Genomic DNA, 19,730 nt, shown 5'->3' on the forward strand with positions numbered 1-19,730 from the left:
TTGTTGCGGTGATTGGTTTTAATGCTAATCTAGGAATTCAGATATAGATTCTTTAGATTTGCATGCTTTGCTTACCCTAATTTATGATATCTACCTTCTTATTTGTAAACTAACAATAGCTAAATTCAGATCAGAATTTTAACAGAAATATTTATATAAAAATTGTGGTTATATTTTATTGTCACATGGCATTAGCATTAAAGAGAGTGTCACAAAAATGATGTGACACCTTGAGTTCTGAAAACGACGTCAGGTATTTCCTGACCTATGATTATTATGTTAATCAAAGAAAAAAATGCTCATTGGAATGGCTTCTCCGGTATTGTGACACTGTAAGTGGAAAATCAAAGGGGTAGCTGGCCTCTGTGGCAATCAGCTCTAAAGTTCCTTGGGAGGAATTCTTGAGCAAATTAAATATAATGCTCCATTCAAAATATTCTTACAGGAAATTGTGTTTGGTGACAGTTTGATTCATTTTTGCCACTTGGTCAAAATATTTAATTTAAAGCCGGACTCACTCTCTTCTCCTGTGCTAGTTTTCTGATTCTGAATGATTAGCAAGAGGGCTGAGCAAGTGGCTCAGTGGTTCAGAGCTTGCCTAGTATGTATAAGTCCCTAGGTTTGCCGCTGAGCAGTGCTGAGGGTCACCTGCCTGGGAACTGTTTGCCTCCCTTTTGTGGGGGTTACAGAGCTAGGATTCACTGACAGGAGCAACAGATGGAGTCGGCCCCATGAAAGTCTGATCCGGCCAGCCTCCTTCTCGAGTCCAGTCAGAGCTTCAACAAGACCAGAGTTGTTAACAGATTCCCCCATTTTAATACTTTATTTGTCTGGGTGTTAGCACCAAAGAGAGCGGATAAGGACTAAGATCATCCTTAAAAACAGTTTCAGACATTTCTCCCAGGTCTTTTATATTTATTAGATAGAGCATGTCTTGTTTGTCTACAGGACTCAGTTAATCCTGTGTGGTGAATGTTGGTAAGCCGCAGGCTGAAGGGGTGGACTGTTAACAAGCTCTTGACACAAAGTAAAGGACGTAGAAATCATAAATGAGTTTTGTCACTCATTCATGTGCCCACCTCCCATGGGACTTCAGAAAACTAGGGCAGGGAAGGCTGAGATCATGTCCTTAAACTGGGATACTACATAGAGGTCAAAGGTACAGTTAACTTGGTATAGTCTAACCAAGATCACTATCTCACCTGTTAAAACACTAAAGTTGAAATGTGAGCTGATAAAACAAGCATATGAGAAAACAGAATTTAAAGACCCAAGCTTCTTTCATTAAAAGTTAGTATTTTGATTACGAAAAATGAGTGTTTTGATTTGCGTGTGTGTGTGCGCGCGTGCGCCCCAGGATTTGATCCCCAACACTATTTGAGAGGATATAATTTAGTGCTTATTCTCATTTTAATGTGGAAGTCCACATAATTTTCAGCCTCTAATGAATTGAAATTAAGTTAGTAAAAGTAGTTGGGAGACCTCAAAAGCAGTTCTTACTGTTTATACTCCCACCTACAGATTCCACTGTAAAGTTCTCAGATGGAGGCATAGCAGGTAGTGAGACAGGGTTGCTTGGTCTGATAGTTTTCTTTCTGGGTATCTAATATTTTGTGATAGGTTTGGCAATTTGTAGAAAGTTATCTTTTTGTTTGACTCTATAGTGAATCCAAAAGTGTATGAGACAATGAGGAGGACTTTGAGGGTGCTGGTTGTTGTGAGGGGAGCAACCTCAGGCTTGTCAGCAGCTCTTATCCTCGTCTGCTGTTGGAGGGCCCATGAGCTAAAGATGGCTTTTAAGTTCTAGATGCCAACTTAACAGGAATCAAAATGAGAAGTAATGGCATTATATGTAAAGTTCCATGTGACTCAGATTTCATTGTGCATAAGGGATGACAGACCATAGACACACTGACTGTGCAGCTGCTTTCAGGCTACAAGAGCTGAATAGTTAGGAGTGAGATTGTATCCTCTGTATACTCGGCCCTTCAAAGAAAAAGTACTATGTTCTGGATTAAATGTTCCCTGCCAGTCAGTTCAGGCCAGCTGCCCTGTGGAGGTTTGAATGGACAAGACTGAGGGTCTCACACAGGAATAGATAGCACTAGTTGAGTGGAGGTAAGCAAGAGAGGAAATGGTCAGACATCTGGAGAGATGACAAGTGGATGGTGGAGGCTGGTGTTTGATGTATCATCACTGAACAGATCTTGAGCTTCAGAGAAGGTAAATGCTAACTGCTGTGGGGTCAGTCCTGAGCAATACAAGATACCATATAGAGTCAGAGGAGTGCTTTGTTTTCCTATTTTCTGATTTTGCCAGTCACCGCAGGCATTATGTAGCACAGATTCTGATGTGTCTAGTTTATCTTTTAGTCTTTTGTTTTCCGTTCATATTGTTATATGAGCGACTTGGCTTGACCTTTGGCTGTACTGCACAGGATGGAATGGCTCACTTATTTTTCCTCTTACATTTGAAAGTTGGGCCCTGTAAACAGAACTTGGTTGGCTCTGGTGTGAGTAGTGGAAATCACCAGTGTTGACGGGTCCCTGGAGGATCAGGGGGCAAGCTGTTAGCCCAATGTGGTTCATGTTGCAGATTTCCTAGTGTGTTTACCTACCCTACTATTAAATGCTGGCTTCTCATTTCTGTATTCTTCAGTTTCAACAAGACCATACTTATGATCATTTGGGGGTTAGTGAGACAGTTCAGTCCCCAGAACCCATATGGTGGAAGAAGACAGTCTTTAACAAGTTGTCTTCTGATCTCTACACACAGGTCATAGTGCACGTGTACACACACATAAACATAACAATAAAGGTGATCATTAATTTTGTCTATAGTGTTGCTCTTGTCTTTTCAGATTCTTAAGAAACTTAAATTTGTCACATAGTTTGTTTCTTGACAAATGGGCATGTCTAGACCATCTTTACTCTGCTGTGTGATAAGCTCCACACATTTAGAAATCATGTGGCTGTGTGGGGCACATAATGTCTGTGTGTGTCATGTTCTAATGATAAAACAAGGTGGGCCTTGTTTTAATTTGTGTATCAGTAAAGATGCTGGGGTGAATATACATCAGAATTCACGGTGCTGAATTTTTAACAACATCAACTTTAGTTCTTACTGGTCCTGTATATAATTGCTTTTTATTTTTAAGAAAGTGCTATTGATTTCTGGGATTCTCAAGTCTTGCTTCTATATCTCATTAAACTGGATTTGAGGCCTGGTAAGATAACTCAGTCAATTTTATGCAAGCATCAGGACCTGATTTTGGATCCCTAGGTATCTGGAAGACAGACAGATCCCTAGAGCTCCCTGGCCAGCCAATCTAGACACATCAGTGAACTGCAGGGTCAGTGGAAGACCCTGTCTCCAAACAAGATGGAGAACAATTGAAGAAATCCATCAACCTCTAGCCTCCCTTACATTACACCCACTTGCACCACATATACACCAGACTGCAGCCATGTGCATCACACAAACTGGACTTGAGTCTGTCTGTCCTCTCTCCTTCCCTCCCTCCGTCTCTCTCAAGTAGGTAGGTTTATTTCTGCAGCTGAAGCCTTCTGCATGAGACCACTGGAAATAGAGTACAAAGCTGTGATTATCCTTTTAAACTAAGAACCAATGTTTGTCCCTGAGCCTATAGTTTTTGTGCTCCAAGTTTTAAGTTTGTCTGTCTGTCTGTTGCCTTAACAGTCACCCTAACAAGCACAAGCATCAGGGTTTGGATTGGTCATCTCTCTGATACAAAGCGGGGCCTTCATTTCATCACGTCTTGGTTGGGCGTGAAGAAAGCTGGCTGAGTAGGTATGGAAGCTCTCCTCGCCATTGTTGAACCCAGTACAAGCTGATGAGCCTGAGACTAACCATTGCTCCCCTGCAGTTTCCCTCTCAGAGCAGTGCACCCACATCCTTGCCTGGTGAGGAGCATTAACAGTGTAGCTCAGTTTTCACTGGTTTTGGGTTTACATATTAAGCTCTTTCCTGTTCAGCTCTTTGGCTTAAATTCTGCCATTATTTCTTTCTTTCATCTATGACTTGTTTTTTAGTGTTATCACCAGGTCATATAGTAGTTCCTTTTGGAGAGCAGGACTGAGGCTAGGGAATGAGCTCCTGTGGTTGTTGGGACAATGTTCACCCAAACTCTGTAGATTTTTCAACATGATGACGCTTCTGCCAGTTTTCCTATGGAGAGCAAATCTTTCAAAACATAATTCACCTTTCTCAGATGTTGGGGCCAATGGCAGGTCACTTTGTCAGGATACCTTCTGAACTTCCACTTAGAGTGTCACATCAGCCAAAAATCTGTGACTTTTTGTGTTCAGGAGCCACTTGATAAGAATGCCATGGACAATGGTATCAGTACATGCTTGTTATAATTTTACTCAAGCTAAAGGATGGGCTTTTAAAATTAGGTGCAGGTATACAGAATTTGTTTCAAGTGAAGTCTGAAGTTAAATAAATTTAGATTCAGACTAACATGAAACACAATTTTGAGAAGTCAAATAGGAAGATACCTTTAAGTTTAGTATATTGATTTTGTTTTGTTTTTACTGTCTCCCAAATCAAGTATGTGTAGGAGAAGTTAGTTACAGACCAGGCTGATTAACTGCTCCCTTAATGAAGATTTGCTGTAGATCTCTTGTCACCTTCAGATAGTTTAGTCAGTTTGGCAGGAGCAGATGCCAGGGTCAAGTGCTGTGGGATGTAATTCATTGTTTTTGTGTTGTACAGCCTGAGAAATGCCAGTGGCCTGACGGCAGCAGACATTGCACAAACCCAGGGTTTCCAAGAGTGCACCCAGTTTCTCTTGAGCCTCCAGAACCGTCAAATGAGCCGTTTCTGTCATAATGGCACCTTGAGTGGAGCTCACGAGAACACGCTTCCCAATCACATTAGCCTGGGAACAAATCGAAAGAGATGCTTGGAAGACTCAGAATCTCTGGGAGTGAAGAAAGCTAGAACCGGAGGTAAGACTATGTGGGAGTGGGAAAGAGCAGGGCCATGCCCTGTCAGGTCCCTTGTTTATGGCTGAAAGCAACTTTTAGAGGTACCTTCTGCCAGATAGTAAATACCAAGAGAGTTGGTTCTGTGTGGGGACAGTAGAGAACTGTCCTGTGCTGCACTGTGAAGATGGGGTGCTTATCAGAAGGGAGGTCTACAAGTGGCCTGTGGGTGGCCCAGATGTGAATGGATGTGGGCCTTGGCTTCTGGGTGTCCATGATCAACTTCTCTGTGAACAAGGGAGACATTGTTTTCATTTGTATTTGTTTACAATGTCACCATTAAAGAAATCTGCCTACTGGGCAGTGTTGGCACACCCCTTTGATCCCAGCACTCGGGAGGCAGAGGCAGGCGGATCTCTGTGAGTTCAAGGCCTGGTCTACAAAGTGAGTTCTAGGATAGCCGGGACTGCCACACAGAGAAAACCTGTCTTGAAAAACCAAATAAATAAATAAATAAATAAATAAATAAATAGATGTCAGTGGCTGGCTGTGGTGGCTCATACCTTTAATTCCAGCACTAGAGAGACAGAGGCAGGTGGATCTACATGAGTTTGAGGCCAGCCTCTACAGAGTTCTAGGACTTCCAGGGCTACATGGTGAGACCCTGATTCAGGAAAAACAAAATTATAAATGATGTTCACATGTTTTCCTTCTTGAGAAGGCAGCTATTCTTGTGTTGTCACTCTGGCAAGAGTAATACTGTGTGTGGTGCAAGTTCATTCATCTGACACTGAGGAGTTAAGTTGCTGCAAGTAGTTCTCCCTTGTGTTGTTTTTTGTTTGTTCTTTCAATTCTTTGTTTGTTTAGTTTGGGTGTGTTTGTTTTATTTTGTTTGTTTTTGAGACTGAGTCTCTCCTGTAACACTTGCTGTCCAGGAACAGTGTGTAGACTAGGCATCAAACTCAGATTCGACTGCCTCTGCCTCTCTAGTACTGGGATTAAAGGTGTGTACCACCCACCCAGCATATTTTCCTTTTTTTTAAGACTATATTTTCAGAGTTTACGTAGCATAAGTCTTTAAGTTGGAAAAAAATCTCCCTTTCACATAAAATCCCATATCCTTGGGTAAATGAACAGTAGAGAAGCAGGTAGTGACAGGAGAAGAGCATAACCCAGCACTGACCTGACAGGCATGGGGTGACAGTTGCTGAAAATGACCTTGTACTGTAAAGCAAAATATTTATTAGCTGCTTAATGACACCAGGACTTAGTGTAGGCAGTACCTTCTTTCAAGTGCTTAACACTGTGTCCAGCAGCGTCTCTGTTACATTAACATTTCTTCACTGCAGATTTCTGTACTAATGTGAATTTTGTTGACATAAATGTACAAACTATACATAGTAGTTTATCCAAATTGGGATTTTTGGGCCTTACAACTTTAGAGAGGTGCTATAGAATCTGAGTGTGGCACACCAGGCTGGGGGTTTTAAACTGGCAAGATGTTGGTTGATAAGCATTGTGTTTTATTTGTTCAATGTCCCAGTTTATTTGTAGATGTACTTTTTAAGACCTTTGCTGGTTTGGGGGGGGGGTGTTGTTGTTTTGGTTTGGTTTTGGGTTTTCGTAACAGGGTTTCTCTGTGGCTTTGGAGGTGTTGTACCTGAGTCACGAGGATCCCCAAAGAGACCAGGGAGACAGACCGCCGATGCAAATGCATAAGGTTTATTAAATTGTTTATCCTGCACCGTGGGAGGGAGCCTGTCTAGCAAGCTGACGCAGCAGCCTCCAGAGGGGGTGAAGTTCCCTGTCTATTGCTAGGTTTTAAAGACAAAAGTTACAGGATTACATCAGTAGGTAGGTACTGGTTGCTTTCTGATTGGTTGGCATTTAGGGAACAATCAAGAAATTTCTCAAAGTCATATTTTGGCATGAAATACCTGTGTACCAGGTATCTTCACTGGTCAGTGCTAAGAGGAAACATTCTGTGGTTTCTGTGGCTTTGTCTTGTTACTTGTAGGTGGCCTGTTGTTCATAGATATCAATAGTTTTCAAAACTGTATTCTAGAGACTAGGGGAGGTTTTGGTCTCCCCTGGAATTTCTTTTGTGGCCAAACAGTTCCCAGGAACCAAGTACATAGGAGGCTGGGGGGAGGTGGGGGTCTGGAGTTTTCTTTGTGTTTAGTTTTGGCCCTATGCTCCAGGAGGCCAGAGAATCTGGAGTCTCCTTGTGTCAGAGGCCTACATGTCTTTCTGTAGCCTGTCATGGCTGCTAGAAGCAGGGGGCCGACTGAGGGTCTGCTCCCTTTATTTTTAAATTATTAGAAGTGAAGCCTTTGAGTTTAGTTTTCCCCTTTCAGAGGCTGTCCTGGAACTTGCTCTTGAAGACCAGGCTGGTCTCAAACTCAGAGATCTGCCTGCCTCTGCCTCCCAAGCGCTGGGATTAAAGGTGTGTGCCACCACTGCCCAGTAACCTTTGCTGTTCGATGCAGTGCCTGGTTGGTGTACTGAAATTGTAGTGTTCATCTTAACATCAAATGCATACACAAATTGCACATGTCTGTTACAATTTATAGGTCCTTTAAAGATAGTTATTTTCTTTTCGTTGTTGCTATTAAATTTTAAATTGTGTTTCTTTTTTGGTTTTTTGAGACAGGGTTTCTCTGTGTAGCTTTGGAGCCTATCCTGGCACTCGCTCTGGAGACCAGGCTGGCCTCGAACTCACAGAGATCCACCTGCCTCTGCCTCCCGCGTGCTGGGATTAAAGGTGTGCGCCACCAACGCCCGGCTCTGTTTCATTTTTAAAAATTTATTTTACATGCAAATGTTTCGCCTGCATGTATACCTGGTGTCCACAGAGGTCAGACGAGGGCAAGCTTTGGATCCCTGGAACTGGGGTTAAAGACAGCTGGGAGTCATCATGTGGGTCCTGGAATCAAGCCCTGGCCCTCTGCAAGAACAAGTGTTGTTAACCACTGAGCCATCCTTAGCCACAGTCTGCTTCCTGTTTTAGATGATCATGAGCACCCTGAGCACACTTTGAGTGCCAGACCTGGAGGGTTGTAAAAGCCAGGCTCAGGGTAACTTTTGAGACAGGGTCAGGTTACTTGGCCCAGACTGGCCCTCAGCCTACAGTGATCCTCCTGCTTGAGTCTCCCCAGGGCTAGCATTTTGGATATGCACTGCCAACACTAGCTCACTGGTGTTTTGTCAGATTAGCCAGTGTTCTTTGCTTGGGCATTCTGGGTCCTTTCAAAGGATTCCTTAGTTTCTCCTACCCTTGTTCCTGCAGATTCAGCTAGTTGTGCTGGTTTCCCGTGGAGTTTGGTTTCCTTACAACAGGATTCCTTTTGGTTAGCAGTGGCTAGAGGGTTAGTTAGTGCACCAACTAGCCCACATACTGCAACTACTGGTGCAGAGTGAAGAGTGGCAGGAGCTTCTAGGCTTTTGTGGATAATGATTCATGAAAGTCAAAGCACTCTTCCAAACACACTTGAAGTCGTAGGTCCTACTGTGGACGTCATAGTTGCTTCTGTTAGGGTCGTGTTGCATGTGACACAGAGCTGTTCTTTATTTGTACTCTTGCCATAACTTGAGCAACCAAAAGTTTCTTCGTAGTTTAGAGTTTTATGTAGTTTGGAAGGCCTAGAAGCCTGGTGTGTGTATGTGTGAACAGTTGGGCACAGATAGGCGTGTGCTTCCCTTTCCACCGCTGCTGCTCAGTTTTCTTCTCTCTTTTTTTACTGTCAGATACTGTGTAATGTGAACATGGAGAGTACTTGACCACTGTGATGGCTTCCCCAGATGCAGAATGTCATATGAGTATTTCTAAGGGAGCCTTTCTTCACTTACAGTGTAATTATCTGTTTTTGCAGGCTTTGTTTTTAGCTTGCAGCCTGGAATATTTTCTTACTTGTTTTCACTGTGATTTCTGACATATTTTGATGGCTGTTTAAATGTGTAGAAGTTTGCTCAGTCTGAGTTTATTTTTGTTAGATTAATTTGTCTCAAGCTAGAGTAAATAGAAAAGAAGTACTTTCTAATGTAACACAGGCATATGAGATTATTATTATTTCAAAAACAATTCTGGGCTGAAGATCTGTCCCAGGTATTAAGAGTGCATGCTGGGGCTGGCGAGATGGCTTAGAGGTTAAGAGCACCAGCTGCTCTTCCAGAGGTCCTGAGTTCAATTCCCAGCAACAACATGGTGGTTTACAACCATCCATTGTGAGATCTGGTGCCTTCTTCTGGTGTGCAGATATACATGGAAGCAGAATGTTGTATACATAATAAATAAAATCTTAAAAAAAAAAAAAGTGCATGCTGGTTTTGCTGAGGAGCTGAGTGATTCCCAACGGCATCCACTCAGGATCTGACACCTTGTGGTCCCTTGAGTACCTGCACTTACATGCACATACTCACACACAGAAACAAACACACACAAAAATAAAAGCCTTTATTAAAACTTAGCCATGAGCCAGGCGTTGGTGGCGCATGCCTTTAATCCCAGCACTTGGGAGGCAGAGGCAGGCGAATCTCTGTGAGTTCGAGGCCAGCCTGGTCTCCAGAGAGAGTGCCAGGATAGGCTCCAAAGCTGCACAGAGAAACCTGGTCTCAAAAAACCAAAAAAAAAAAAAAAAAAAACTTAGCCATGAAAATAGTTATAAAAATTGAAGCCACCTTTCCCACTTGTCTAAAAAAATTTATAAGCACATAGACTATTTGGGTATATATAAATAAATAGATCAAAGTTTCGTATTAAACTTGTACCATTCTGGCTTAGAATTCTAAAATAAGATATGATGGTCTCAGCATGGAATTCTACTCATGAAACCAAACCTCCAGAAGATTTTCTAAGTTAGCTCCTCAAGAGTTTCTTATAAAATGGAGGGATGATGAAAGTAACCGTGCAGGAAGTGTTGTCTGGCTCAGGGTCCCACTTTGAACAGTTGGTGGTGGGCACAGTGATGACTAAAAATGCCTTGAATGACAATGGGTAGCCCTTCCCACTGTACATAAAACTGACCTTGGAAAGCAAGCCATGCTATAAAATGCATACTTGGAAATAATCAAATGTACATACTTGGAAGTATGTTTTATAAAGTCATTCAAGTGAGTTCAGTTAGACAGAATATAGATAATGTTAGCATGTACATGGAATTGGGGGTGGGGCTTGAGAGCTGCAGTTCATTGAGCAGTTGGTGTGGATAGCACTTGCCATGTCTAAACCAGTTGAGGTTTAGCGCTCTGAGTTCATCTTCAGAAGAACCTAGTGCTATCTTTCTTGGAAATCCAGACTGACTGGACAAGGATTGAGAAAACAGCTGCCCTGAGAAAGAGGTTGAGTTTACTTCTCGGGCCTGAGTGTGTCTTTGATGCTGCATCCATGAAACACTGTGGGTGAAAATTGCAGCATCCCTTAACCATAGTTAGCACTGAGGTTACTGGACATACTTTGTTTCTGGAGTAAGTTTAGCCTGGGATTTCTGTTTCTGTGTCAATCATCCTTGAGTAATAGATTATTTGCTAATTGCCTTAAACATGAAACTCACAAAAACTCCTTCCAGGAATACAATTTTCATTTAGTTTCTTTAATTTGTAATGTCCTCTCAAATTTGCAGCAGTTGGCTGTTTATATTTGTTTTTAATTTTTAGGGTGGCAAAGCTTACTTCAGCTTTTCCAAACAGATGGTCATCCTGATCCCTAGAAACATCATTTTTTTGAGTGTGCAATTAGTGTTGTGCCAAGGGAGCACATGGTACCTGTGGTTTTCCTGTCACTACTGTGATCTGATTGTTCTCCACAGCTGTGAGCATCCTGTTTCACACAGGGCCCTTCGTGTTCTTTAAATACAGCCTCAGTTCTCCTCAGTCTCTCCCGAGTCCTGGTCCCACACAGGCTGTCTGCCCAGGAGAGCCTCTGTTTAGACCTTGAACTGTATAGCAAGAGACGGTTGAGGGACAGATGAAGTAGATAGGTGATAAAATGTCTGAACAAACAGCTCGTGTATTTCACAGTTGGCTGTTAGAATCCAAGATGCAAATTTTTCTTTTTTTGGAGTTGAGGCCTCCCTCTAGTTTAGCATTCCCTGATAATGAGTGTACTTGTGACTGTAAAGGCTTCGGGTCATGAAGGGATGGGCAGCACATACTTTTGCCTGCCTCTCCGAGATGAGTGGGCCAATACCAAAGGCCCCTTTCTAAGGTGCTGGAAGTTACGAGCCTGGCTATGTCTCAAACCTTTCATTGTCTGAAAGTCCTTGGCAGTTTGGGGCTATGTGCATTGGCATCTGCTGCTTTGGTTGTATGTAACATAGCAGTGCAGGTCTTGGGAACATTTCTGTTGGGTCACTAGAGCACAGGAAGCTTGGCTATATGGCTGTAAGACTGGTTTGTTGATGAGTAGTGGTGGTGTACACTTTTAATCTCAGTACCTGGGAGGTAGAAGCAAGTGGATCTCTGAGTCAAGGCCATTCTGGTCTACAGATCTGGTTGGTCTACAGGATAGCCAGGGCTGTATAGAAATCCTGACTAGACACCCCCCCCCCCAAAAAAAAAAAGGTACACTTTTTGCTTCCTTTCCAAACCCAAGCAAAATAAATATGGGCTACTCTGAGATGTCTGCACAAACCTTCTCAGGTGGGGCTTAAATGGCTTCTTTAGCAGTGACAGATGCGGGGCAGAAATGCCACGCATATCAAGGTGTAACATGGAGCATATGGAATCCACATAGTATTCTTAGGGATACTGTGGTATCTAATTCCATGGTTCATGACATACATTTTAAAGTAGATAATGATAGTTATGATGCCTGCTTGCAAGAACCTGTAGTTGCCACTTTACATGAGGCCTTTTGGGACACTGAATGTTTATCTAACATCTGGCACAGCTGTGTAAAGAGTAATTGGGTTTAGTTGACCAGACACAGCAGAAAGGGGACCAACACTGATCCCCTGGCCTCCCAGTAGAAACGTGGTTACCTACTCCACTGGATAATTGACCCCTCCAGATCCCAGCTTCTGTGGCTGCTGCTGTTGACATAGCCAGTTTGGTACTGACCTACTAACTTGGGGCTTTCGGGATTTGAAAAAGCTTTGTGTGAGAAGGACAGCTTCATGGCTTGTAGTTCCAAAAGTCCTGTTTAAAATGCTTGTGGTTGCTGGGCATTGGTGGTGCACGCCTTTAATCCCAGCACTCAGGAGGCAGAGGCAGGCAGATCTCTGTGACTTTGAGACCAGCCTGGTCTACAAGAGCAAGTTCCAGGACAGCCTCCAAAGCTTCAAAGAAACCTTGTCTCAAAAAACTAAAACTAAACTAAAATAAAAAAAATAAAATGCTTTTCGTCTCTCACTAGTCAGACTTTTGCTTTTCCCCAACCATGCAGGGCCATCTCGCACTGCTCACTCGTTCAGTTGGGTTCTCATTTCCTTTCTGGCACTTTTGGCTTCAATCTGCACCTTAGCATCTTTGGGAAGGAATAGGATGTTGGTGTAAATAATTGAAAAAGACCTTCGTGCCTCTAAAATGAGGACTAGTTAAAGCTATGAAGTTCATTTCTTCTATTTTTGAAAACTGCCTCATACCTGAATTGTTTATTTGTATCCTTTGACCCAGAAATAATTGTAGGTATTTATTGAAGAAATGTCAACAAAGATGTGCATCTGAGGGTTCTAAGTGTGCAGTTTGTGAGACCACAGAAGGGAGGCAGCCCAGGCAGCCTAACACGTCTGTAGCCATATGGTGAATACAAGATTCTTTTGAAAGTTAGCATACAAAATAATATTCTTCAATATGGTATTTTCATACCTTGATTATGTTTGACACTCCCACTGTCTTCCCCCTGCCTACTAGTCTCTTCCTCCCCCAAATAGCCCTTTCTTTGCATGTGTGTGTGTTTGTGTGTGTAAATCTAGATTTTACATGTGAGAGAAAACAATATTTGTTTTTATGTATAGCTTATTTTGTTAAGTATGATGTCCAGTTTATAAAATTTCCTGCAGATGACATGCACTCCTCCCCACAGTCCCCTTTGAAACAAGCTGATCTTTAGCCCTGGCTAGACTGGAGCTTACTGTGGCTTGCCTCAGACTAACAGAGATCCACCTGCTCAAACCGCACCTGGACTATGACTGCATTCTATGCTTGACTAACTGTTGCGTGTGTCAGTGAAGCAACATGCAGGAGCAGTTCTTGAAGCCATCTGTTTATCATTTTTTAAAAGAAAAAAGAAGCCCATTCTTATTAAAATTAGATGCCATTTGTGAAAGAGAGGGACTCTTCCCTCTCGGTGAGGATTGTCAGGTTGGGGACAGAGGTGTCTACAGAGTGTGTACCTGGAAGGAAGTGATGGTGTCTGGGCACTTCTGCCCACAGACAGAGTGGAGTCTAATTGTCCTGTGTCCCGTCTCAAACTTTCTAGTATGTACCTTTGCTTTTCTGTGCTGGGGACTCAGACCAGACATTGCTAGGAGTGGGTCCCTGTGGATAGCCTGTGTTTGAGTGCATCACCCTTTTTGTAATCTGTTTTTAGTTAAATTAAGGGATTTTTTTTATGTCAAGATTGTTTTGAATGCTTCATATTGAGACTTATCTTCAGTATTTCATTAAACCCACGTGTGGTAGGGACAGGGTGGGATAAACTTTTACACAACTCTGTTATCCAAGAAACAGCCTGGGAATTACAGCTTTTGCCATCAAGAACATGAGCAGAAATCTGGAAATCATGACTTTGAGCTGAAATTGCACACTTCACACTTAAACACTTTAATTTTAAAAAGTACTTTCCCAATAGTATAAGAGTTCACTGGGGGGCTGGAGAGATGGCTCAGAGGTTAAGAGCACGGACTGCTATTCCAGAGGTCCTGAGTTCAATTCCCAGCAACCACATGAGATCTGGTGCCCTCTTCTGGTGTGCAGATATACATGGAAGCAGAATGTTGTATACATAATAAATAAAATCTTTTAAAAAAAAAAAAAGAGTTCACTGGGGATCTTTGCTTCTTTAAATTGTTTGACAGTTGTTTAAGCTTTTAGTGTAGATAAAGGAGATGAAAAGCTTGGCTTTGATTTCTTTTTGGACACAGAAATCTAAAATGCCTGTTTCCTATGCAGTTCCCAGCCTGGATCACACCATGCCACTATCGAATGGTGAGGCTGAAGATGACGCTGACAGAATGCATGTTGACAGAGAATTTGCTGCTGTATCAGGTGGGAGTGGACAGTTTCCTGTTAGCTGCAACAACACCCCAGTGGTCGAAGACACCAAACAACAGGAGAGTGGTTCTGTTGGACCCAAAGAAATAGAAATATATACTGTTTCAGCAATGCAAACCCCTTGTCGTTGCAAGAATCAGTATGCTTACTATTTCTAAGTTCTCAAACTTTGCACTTTCTTGTCCAGTGTTTGGTTTTTTTTTAATGTTCTATTATAATTTACAAATTTTTTGGCACTTGTATGGATGCAAGAATTAAGCATTTTGGTGAATTCTATTGCTATGAGCACTAGTGCAATCTCCTGATTTTGATTTGAAGCCTTCACGTGATGTGCCTTGCTTGTTTTTCATGAGGTCTGCAGTTGGTTTCCTGACATGGCCTTTGGGTGACTCTGCATATGCTGTTGGTTATGTTTTGAAGGCAGTACAGCATTTGGACAGCTCACTGTACACACTGGGAACTGTGAGGGTGGTGACTGTGGCTTGGGACCCACTCGTGACAAGTTTGGGATATTTACCCCACGCTCTTGGTTGCTTTGGTGTCTGGCAATCCCTTGAAGACTGTTAAAATGCAGACCATTTTCAATGGTGCTTTACATGTTAACATGTTCAGCACATTAAAATAATTAACTTTTAATTTGCAGTTTTAAAGTCAAAGAAGCTCAATTTTTCTAGGATTTAGGTTTTCTGAGATGTATTTATTTGGCATGTGCCTTTTTCTCCCATTCTTTAGGTGATGACAGAGCATCATCACTATTCTCTATAATGTCTTTCTGTTTCTTTACTGGGAATAAAAGGTTACCTGTGTATTTCCAAACCCACAGTAAATGTTTCTGTGCCGGTAACTTGCTCTGCACAGTCGTGGGTAGTGTTACCTCCAGCCAGATAGTTAAATAAAGGGGGTGCTCAGAGAGCACATTTAAAGTCAGGTTCTCTGTCCACAGATGCTATTTAAGCTAACAAGGGAAAAGTGGCAAAAGCCAGAGCCTGTCCTTCATGAAAAAGACGTTGCTCACTTCCTGGTCAGACAAAAGTAAATGCTGTCTACCCTCCTTGTGTTAACAGCCAGCCCCATGCTAAGCTTGTGGGTAGGGTTTCCCTTTCAAACCTGTTCATTTGTCCTGGATGTCAGGAGGCCATGTGGGCCTTGTGGTGCTTTCCAGTACTGTCTGGCTGAAGAAATGCGCTAGGAATCCCTAGAGAGCCTTGCCCATTCCTTGTGTAAAATAGCACCTGTGTCCACAGAAAGCCTGTGCTGGTAGCTACAGCCTCCCTGGGGTCTGCCCAGAAGTAAGGCATGTCTCCTGAAGTGCGTCTCTACACTTTTGAAAAGCTGTTTTAATGATGCCTTCACACTTTTTTTTGCCCCTCACTGGAGACTTTGGAGGTGAGGGGGACTTCTCTAGTGAGTGTATCAGAGACTTCCTCCCCAGCTCAGCCTGTCTCCCTGCACCCAGTGCTTTGGATTGATTGGCTTCTGTCCACAGCTGAGCAAGTGGATAAGAAGGGAAGTGAAATAGGCTTCTGCCCATCAGATGTCAATACATTGCCCCAGATGAGGCTAGGCTACCAGGTTCCTACTGTTTATAGAGCATTCATTACTTTGACATTCACCATCCTATTTATGAGTTATCATAAAAGAAAGGTAACATACTTTATTTTTGAAAAAAAAATATAATTCATTCTCTAACATTGAGTTTTTATAGAGAAAAGCTACAATTTTAGGAGGAAAAATTATCCCCTGAATGTGTTAAAGTTACTGTTGTTATTATTACTGATCTGCAAAAAAACCCACAAATGTTGGTGGGGATCTTGGTGTTTTGTTTGCTTAGTAACCACACTCCTCGACAGGACACATGCAAGCTGTGGGTTCAGGAGAAAGTCACTGTTTGTCCACAAGCCACTGTCTGTCTGTGTGTCTCAGCAGCCCAGAGCACTGAGATAAAATTCAATGTTACCAAGCAAGAGCCCGTTCTTATACTGTGTGGGCTCCTGTGAACACCAATTGTAATGCTCTGTACCTGTGTGCCCACACTTTCTGTGCAGCAGCATCTTGTCGGTAGACAGACATTTAGATCCATGGACTAAACTATCCATACCTTTCAGCATTAGTGGTTTCTGAAAATAGCCAGATAGGAGACCTTGGCTCTCGGGGTATCTTTGATACTGGGCTCAGGAGAAACCCTCAGAACTATAAGAGCCACTGGTGTTGGCAGTCTTTGCTGTAGCTGCCGTTCATGCTGCGCCAGTTCACTGAGGGACATCTGGGGGTTGTGTGTGTGTGTGTGGTTGTTGCTAAGACAAAAGCAGTTTGTGCTACCTGACTGAGAAGTGTCCCCTGGTGGTGCACTAGTTCAAACTTCCTTAGTGTAGCTCCTTAGTGTATCTACTTCATTTGCCTTTCCCTCCTTGACTAAAAAGTTCCGGTCTTCAGTAGAGAATGTTCTGCTGAGTTCTGCTGGACCCTTCTGGGGGTATTTAAACTGTTCTTCAAGGGTTACTTTAGTAGATAAGTACTGTTCTGTGTTTACTTTTGGTGACAACTTACATTTCAGATCACTGTCCAAGGCTACTGAAATATATGCACTTTTCCTATCTTATTGGGCAAAATACTACAGTTGTGTTTTACTTCTAAATCTGCCTGTATAACCCAGAAAAAGAAACTGGTTTGTTTAGCAGGGGAAAAACTTGCAGCAGAGCATAAACCAACGTCTTTTATAATTGTGGCAAGGGTTGAACATATGCTAGTTTCTCCTTCCCCATTGGTCTGTGTTTTGGTGACAGGTATATTTCTTAATGCAGATGTGAAAAACAGTAGCTCCGTGTTGAATACATTGACAAATGGAAGTGTCATCAATGGACATTTGGACTTCCCCTGCGTGACCCAGCTCAATGGGATGGAGAACAGGAGTAACCCGTGCTTATCAGGATCTAATGGAATTAGCAATGGACAGCCATTTTCCAGTGGCCAGGGTTCTGTGTGTGCTAATGGGACTGAGGAGCCAGAAAAGACCATGGGCGTTAACCCTGAGATGTGTGGGTCTCTGCATCTGAACGGGAGCCCAAGTAGTTGTGTGGCCAGCAGGCCGTCCTGGGTGGGGGATGGGGGAGAGAATTTGCACTATGGACACTACCATGGGTTTGGGGACACTGCTGAGAGCATCCCTGAACTGAGCAGTGTGCTGGAGCACTCAAGCTGTGTGCGGGTGGAGCAGCGCTACGACAGTGCCGTCCTGGGCAGCATGCAGCTGCACCATGGCTCCTGAAGACAGGGCCTTCCGTAGCTCCACTGCAGCTGCAGCTTGAGGAAGCTGCATGGCCTGTGCTGGTGGTGCCTGGACTTTCTGAGAAAGAACTTGGATCCACTCAGTTAGTTCCCTGTGAGTGCCACTGGATGCAGAGGGCTTCCCAGGGCATAGACACTTCTCATGGGGTGGTGGGCCTCCTGCAAGGAGCAAGCACTTTGTTTTGATACCTTTCTCTCTCTCTCTTTTTTTTTTTTGGATTCTATTTGATCAGGATGATTTGGGTTAGTAAATGAGGTGCCTAGTGACATATGGGCTTCATTTCAAATCATTTACCATTTGCTGTAGCACTCATAACAACACAGCTACTTCCTATGCAAGATGCAAACTTACAGCAGTGTCTTGCAGCAACATGGAAAGAGGACTGTCACTTGCCAGGGCACAATAGTTCCCAGTTTCCTATGTAGACCACAGCCTGTGTTTCCTTAGAAACAGGCTCTGCCTAGGATGGATTAGGGTTTGTTGCATTTTTATTCCACATTTCTACTTGGTCTCTAGATTTTTTTACCACAGATAATGGTTTTCTTTGTATTTAGTGGAAGTTGCTGTTTGTAGGAACAGTCGGGTTAGAATATTTTACTATGGTGACCTATTTTTTTGTTACTGTTTTTTGAGGTTTTCTGCTTAAATAAATATATATATATATATATACACCACTATATATCCAGTTAACTAAGAGAATTTTGAATTTCTCTTATTAAAACTGCATTAAATTTATGGTTTTATAGAAATTAGCTTTTGTTTAGGCAACTAGTGGTTACACTGCAAATACCGCAATGACTTCTGATTTTTGTAATAACAATCGGTGCAGATAAACTGTGAGATGAAGAAACCAATGTTTTTAAGAGTGTGCTAGCATTTTGTTTTTCAACTGTTCTTTACAAATTAAATAAAAAAAACCTCACTGCTGATCTGTTTCTGGAGTGTGCTTTGTAGTTGGGGTTTGGTGGAGAGGTGAGGTGTAAGAAGGTGGGGAAGAATGGTGTGGCATTGGTTTGTATTTTGCTTCATGCCCTATCTTGTGGGTTTGCTAACACTTTTTTTGTGGCCCTGTCTCACTGAGCCTCTGTAGAAGTTGAATGTTAGCAACATTGTTGCCCTCAGCTACTCATTTTTGTAGGTTGTAGTGATCACAGTGTTCTAAACTTCGGCCTTTTACAGATCTAAATTACAGTTAGAAAATTACAGTAAAATAGCCATCTGGCAAGCTGCAATAGTCTGCTTCAAACAGCTTAGACTCACATGAGGAATGTGAGTTTTGAAAATGTCCCTGTCCTAGCAGTCAAGGTCAGAACCCTTGGCTGAGCCTCAAAAACTACTCTCCAGGGCCTGAAACTGCCTAGCCTGAGGTAGCAAAGGTTTGACACAGAATCAGTCTGTCAACAAGCTCCTGGGTGACAAAAAAATCGTCTGTAAAGGGGGCTGGAGAGATGGCTCAGAGGTGAGGAGCACTAGCTACCCGGCTGCTCTTCCAGAGGTCCTGAGTTCAGTTCCCAGCACCCACATGGTGGCTCACAACCATCTAAAACAGGGTCTGATGCCCTCTTCTGGTGTACATGTGGACAGAGGACTCATACATTAAAAAACAAAAAACTATTCTATGAAGACAGAAGTGTTTAGCCCATCTTAAATTATTTGTCAGAATATGACTGTTCAAGTGGAAGTGCTATGTAGAATCTGTAGTGGGGCACACAGATGCTTACAGGTGGTTAGTGGCAAATACTGTGCTCACCAGCATGCTGGGGAGGAATGAGGACATCAGACGTTGGCAGTGTGTTTACTGGTGGTTTTAATAGTTAATATTTACTGTTGGTTATGTGTCTGTATGTGGATATGTGTGATTGCAGGCTCCCATGGAGACCGGAGATGTCACATCCCCAGGAGCTGGAGTTACAGGAAATCGTACTCAGGGAACAGCACTCAGGGCCTCTGCGGGTTAGTGTGCACTCTTAACCACTGAGACATTTGATCAGGAATTGGTTGGAAATAACAAATATATACCTCTGCCTTCAGTGATAAGCTATTGAATTTGATCCTCCTCTCTTTCAAACTGATCTTTCTTTTCCCCTTCAGGAAATCCCAGAACTCAGAGACACCCTGTTGTCCTCTGATAGAAACTGGGGTTCTGATGGGGGGGGGAGCATTTCCTAATTAATGTCCACTCTGAATCCCCCATGTCGCATGTCCACTTAAACACAGTTCACATCTTTTTCTTCAGTCTTTTTGTTGGGGGGGAGGAGTTTGAGACAGAGTCTCTCTGTGGCTTT

The 19,730-nt window shown here is 42.8% G+C and overlaps 1 protein-coding gene across 6 annotated transcripts in view; it reads left to right on the forward strand.

Moving 5' to 3' along the window:
* Ankrd10 (ankyrin repeat domain 10) overlaps window positions 1-18,374 on the forward strand; it is a 29,926-nt gene extending 11,552 nt beyond the window's left edge. For 4 of the 6 annotated variants that reach the window (XM_027387855.2, XM_035453468.1, XM_035453467.1 and 1 more), the window contains 3 exons: window positions 4,738-4,973; window positions 14,058-14,153; window positions 16,961-18,374. In XM_027387855.2, coding sequence (XP_027243656.1) covers window positions 4,738-4,973; window positions 14,058-14,153; window positions 16,961-17,424 — 796 coding nt within the window. In that variant the 3' untranslated portion in view covers window positions 17,425-18,374. Of the gene's footprint in view, window positions 1-12; window positions 3,924-4,737; window positions 4,974-14,057; window positions 14,154-16,960 lie in introns of those variants that run through there. The other 2 variants (XM_027387857.2, XM_027387858.2) reach the window with 2 other exon arrangements.
* Window positions 18,375-19,730: the final 1,356 nt, after the last annotated feature.

Source organism: Cricetulus griseus (assembly GCF_003668045.3).
Source record: "Cricetulus griseus strain 17A/GY chromosome 1 unlocalized genomic scaffold, alternate assembly CriGri-PICRH-1.0 chr1_1, whole genome shotgun sequence".
Classification (NCBI taxonomy): domain Eukaryota; kingdom Metazoa; phylum Chordata; class Mammalia; order Rodentia; family Cricetidae; genus Cricetulus; species Cricetulus griseus.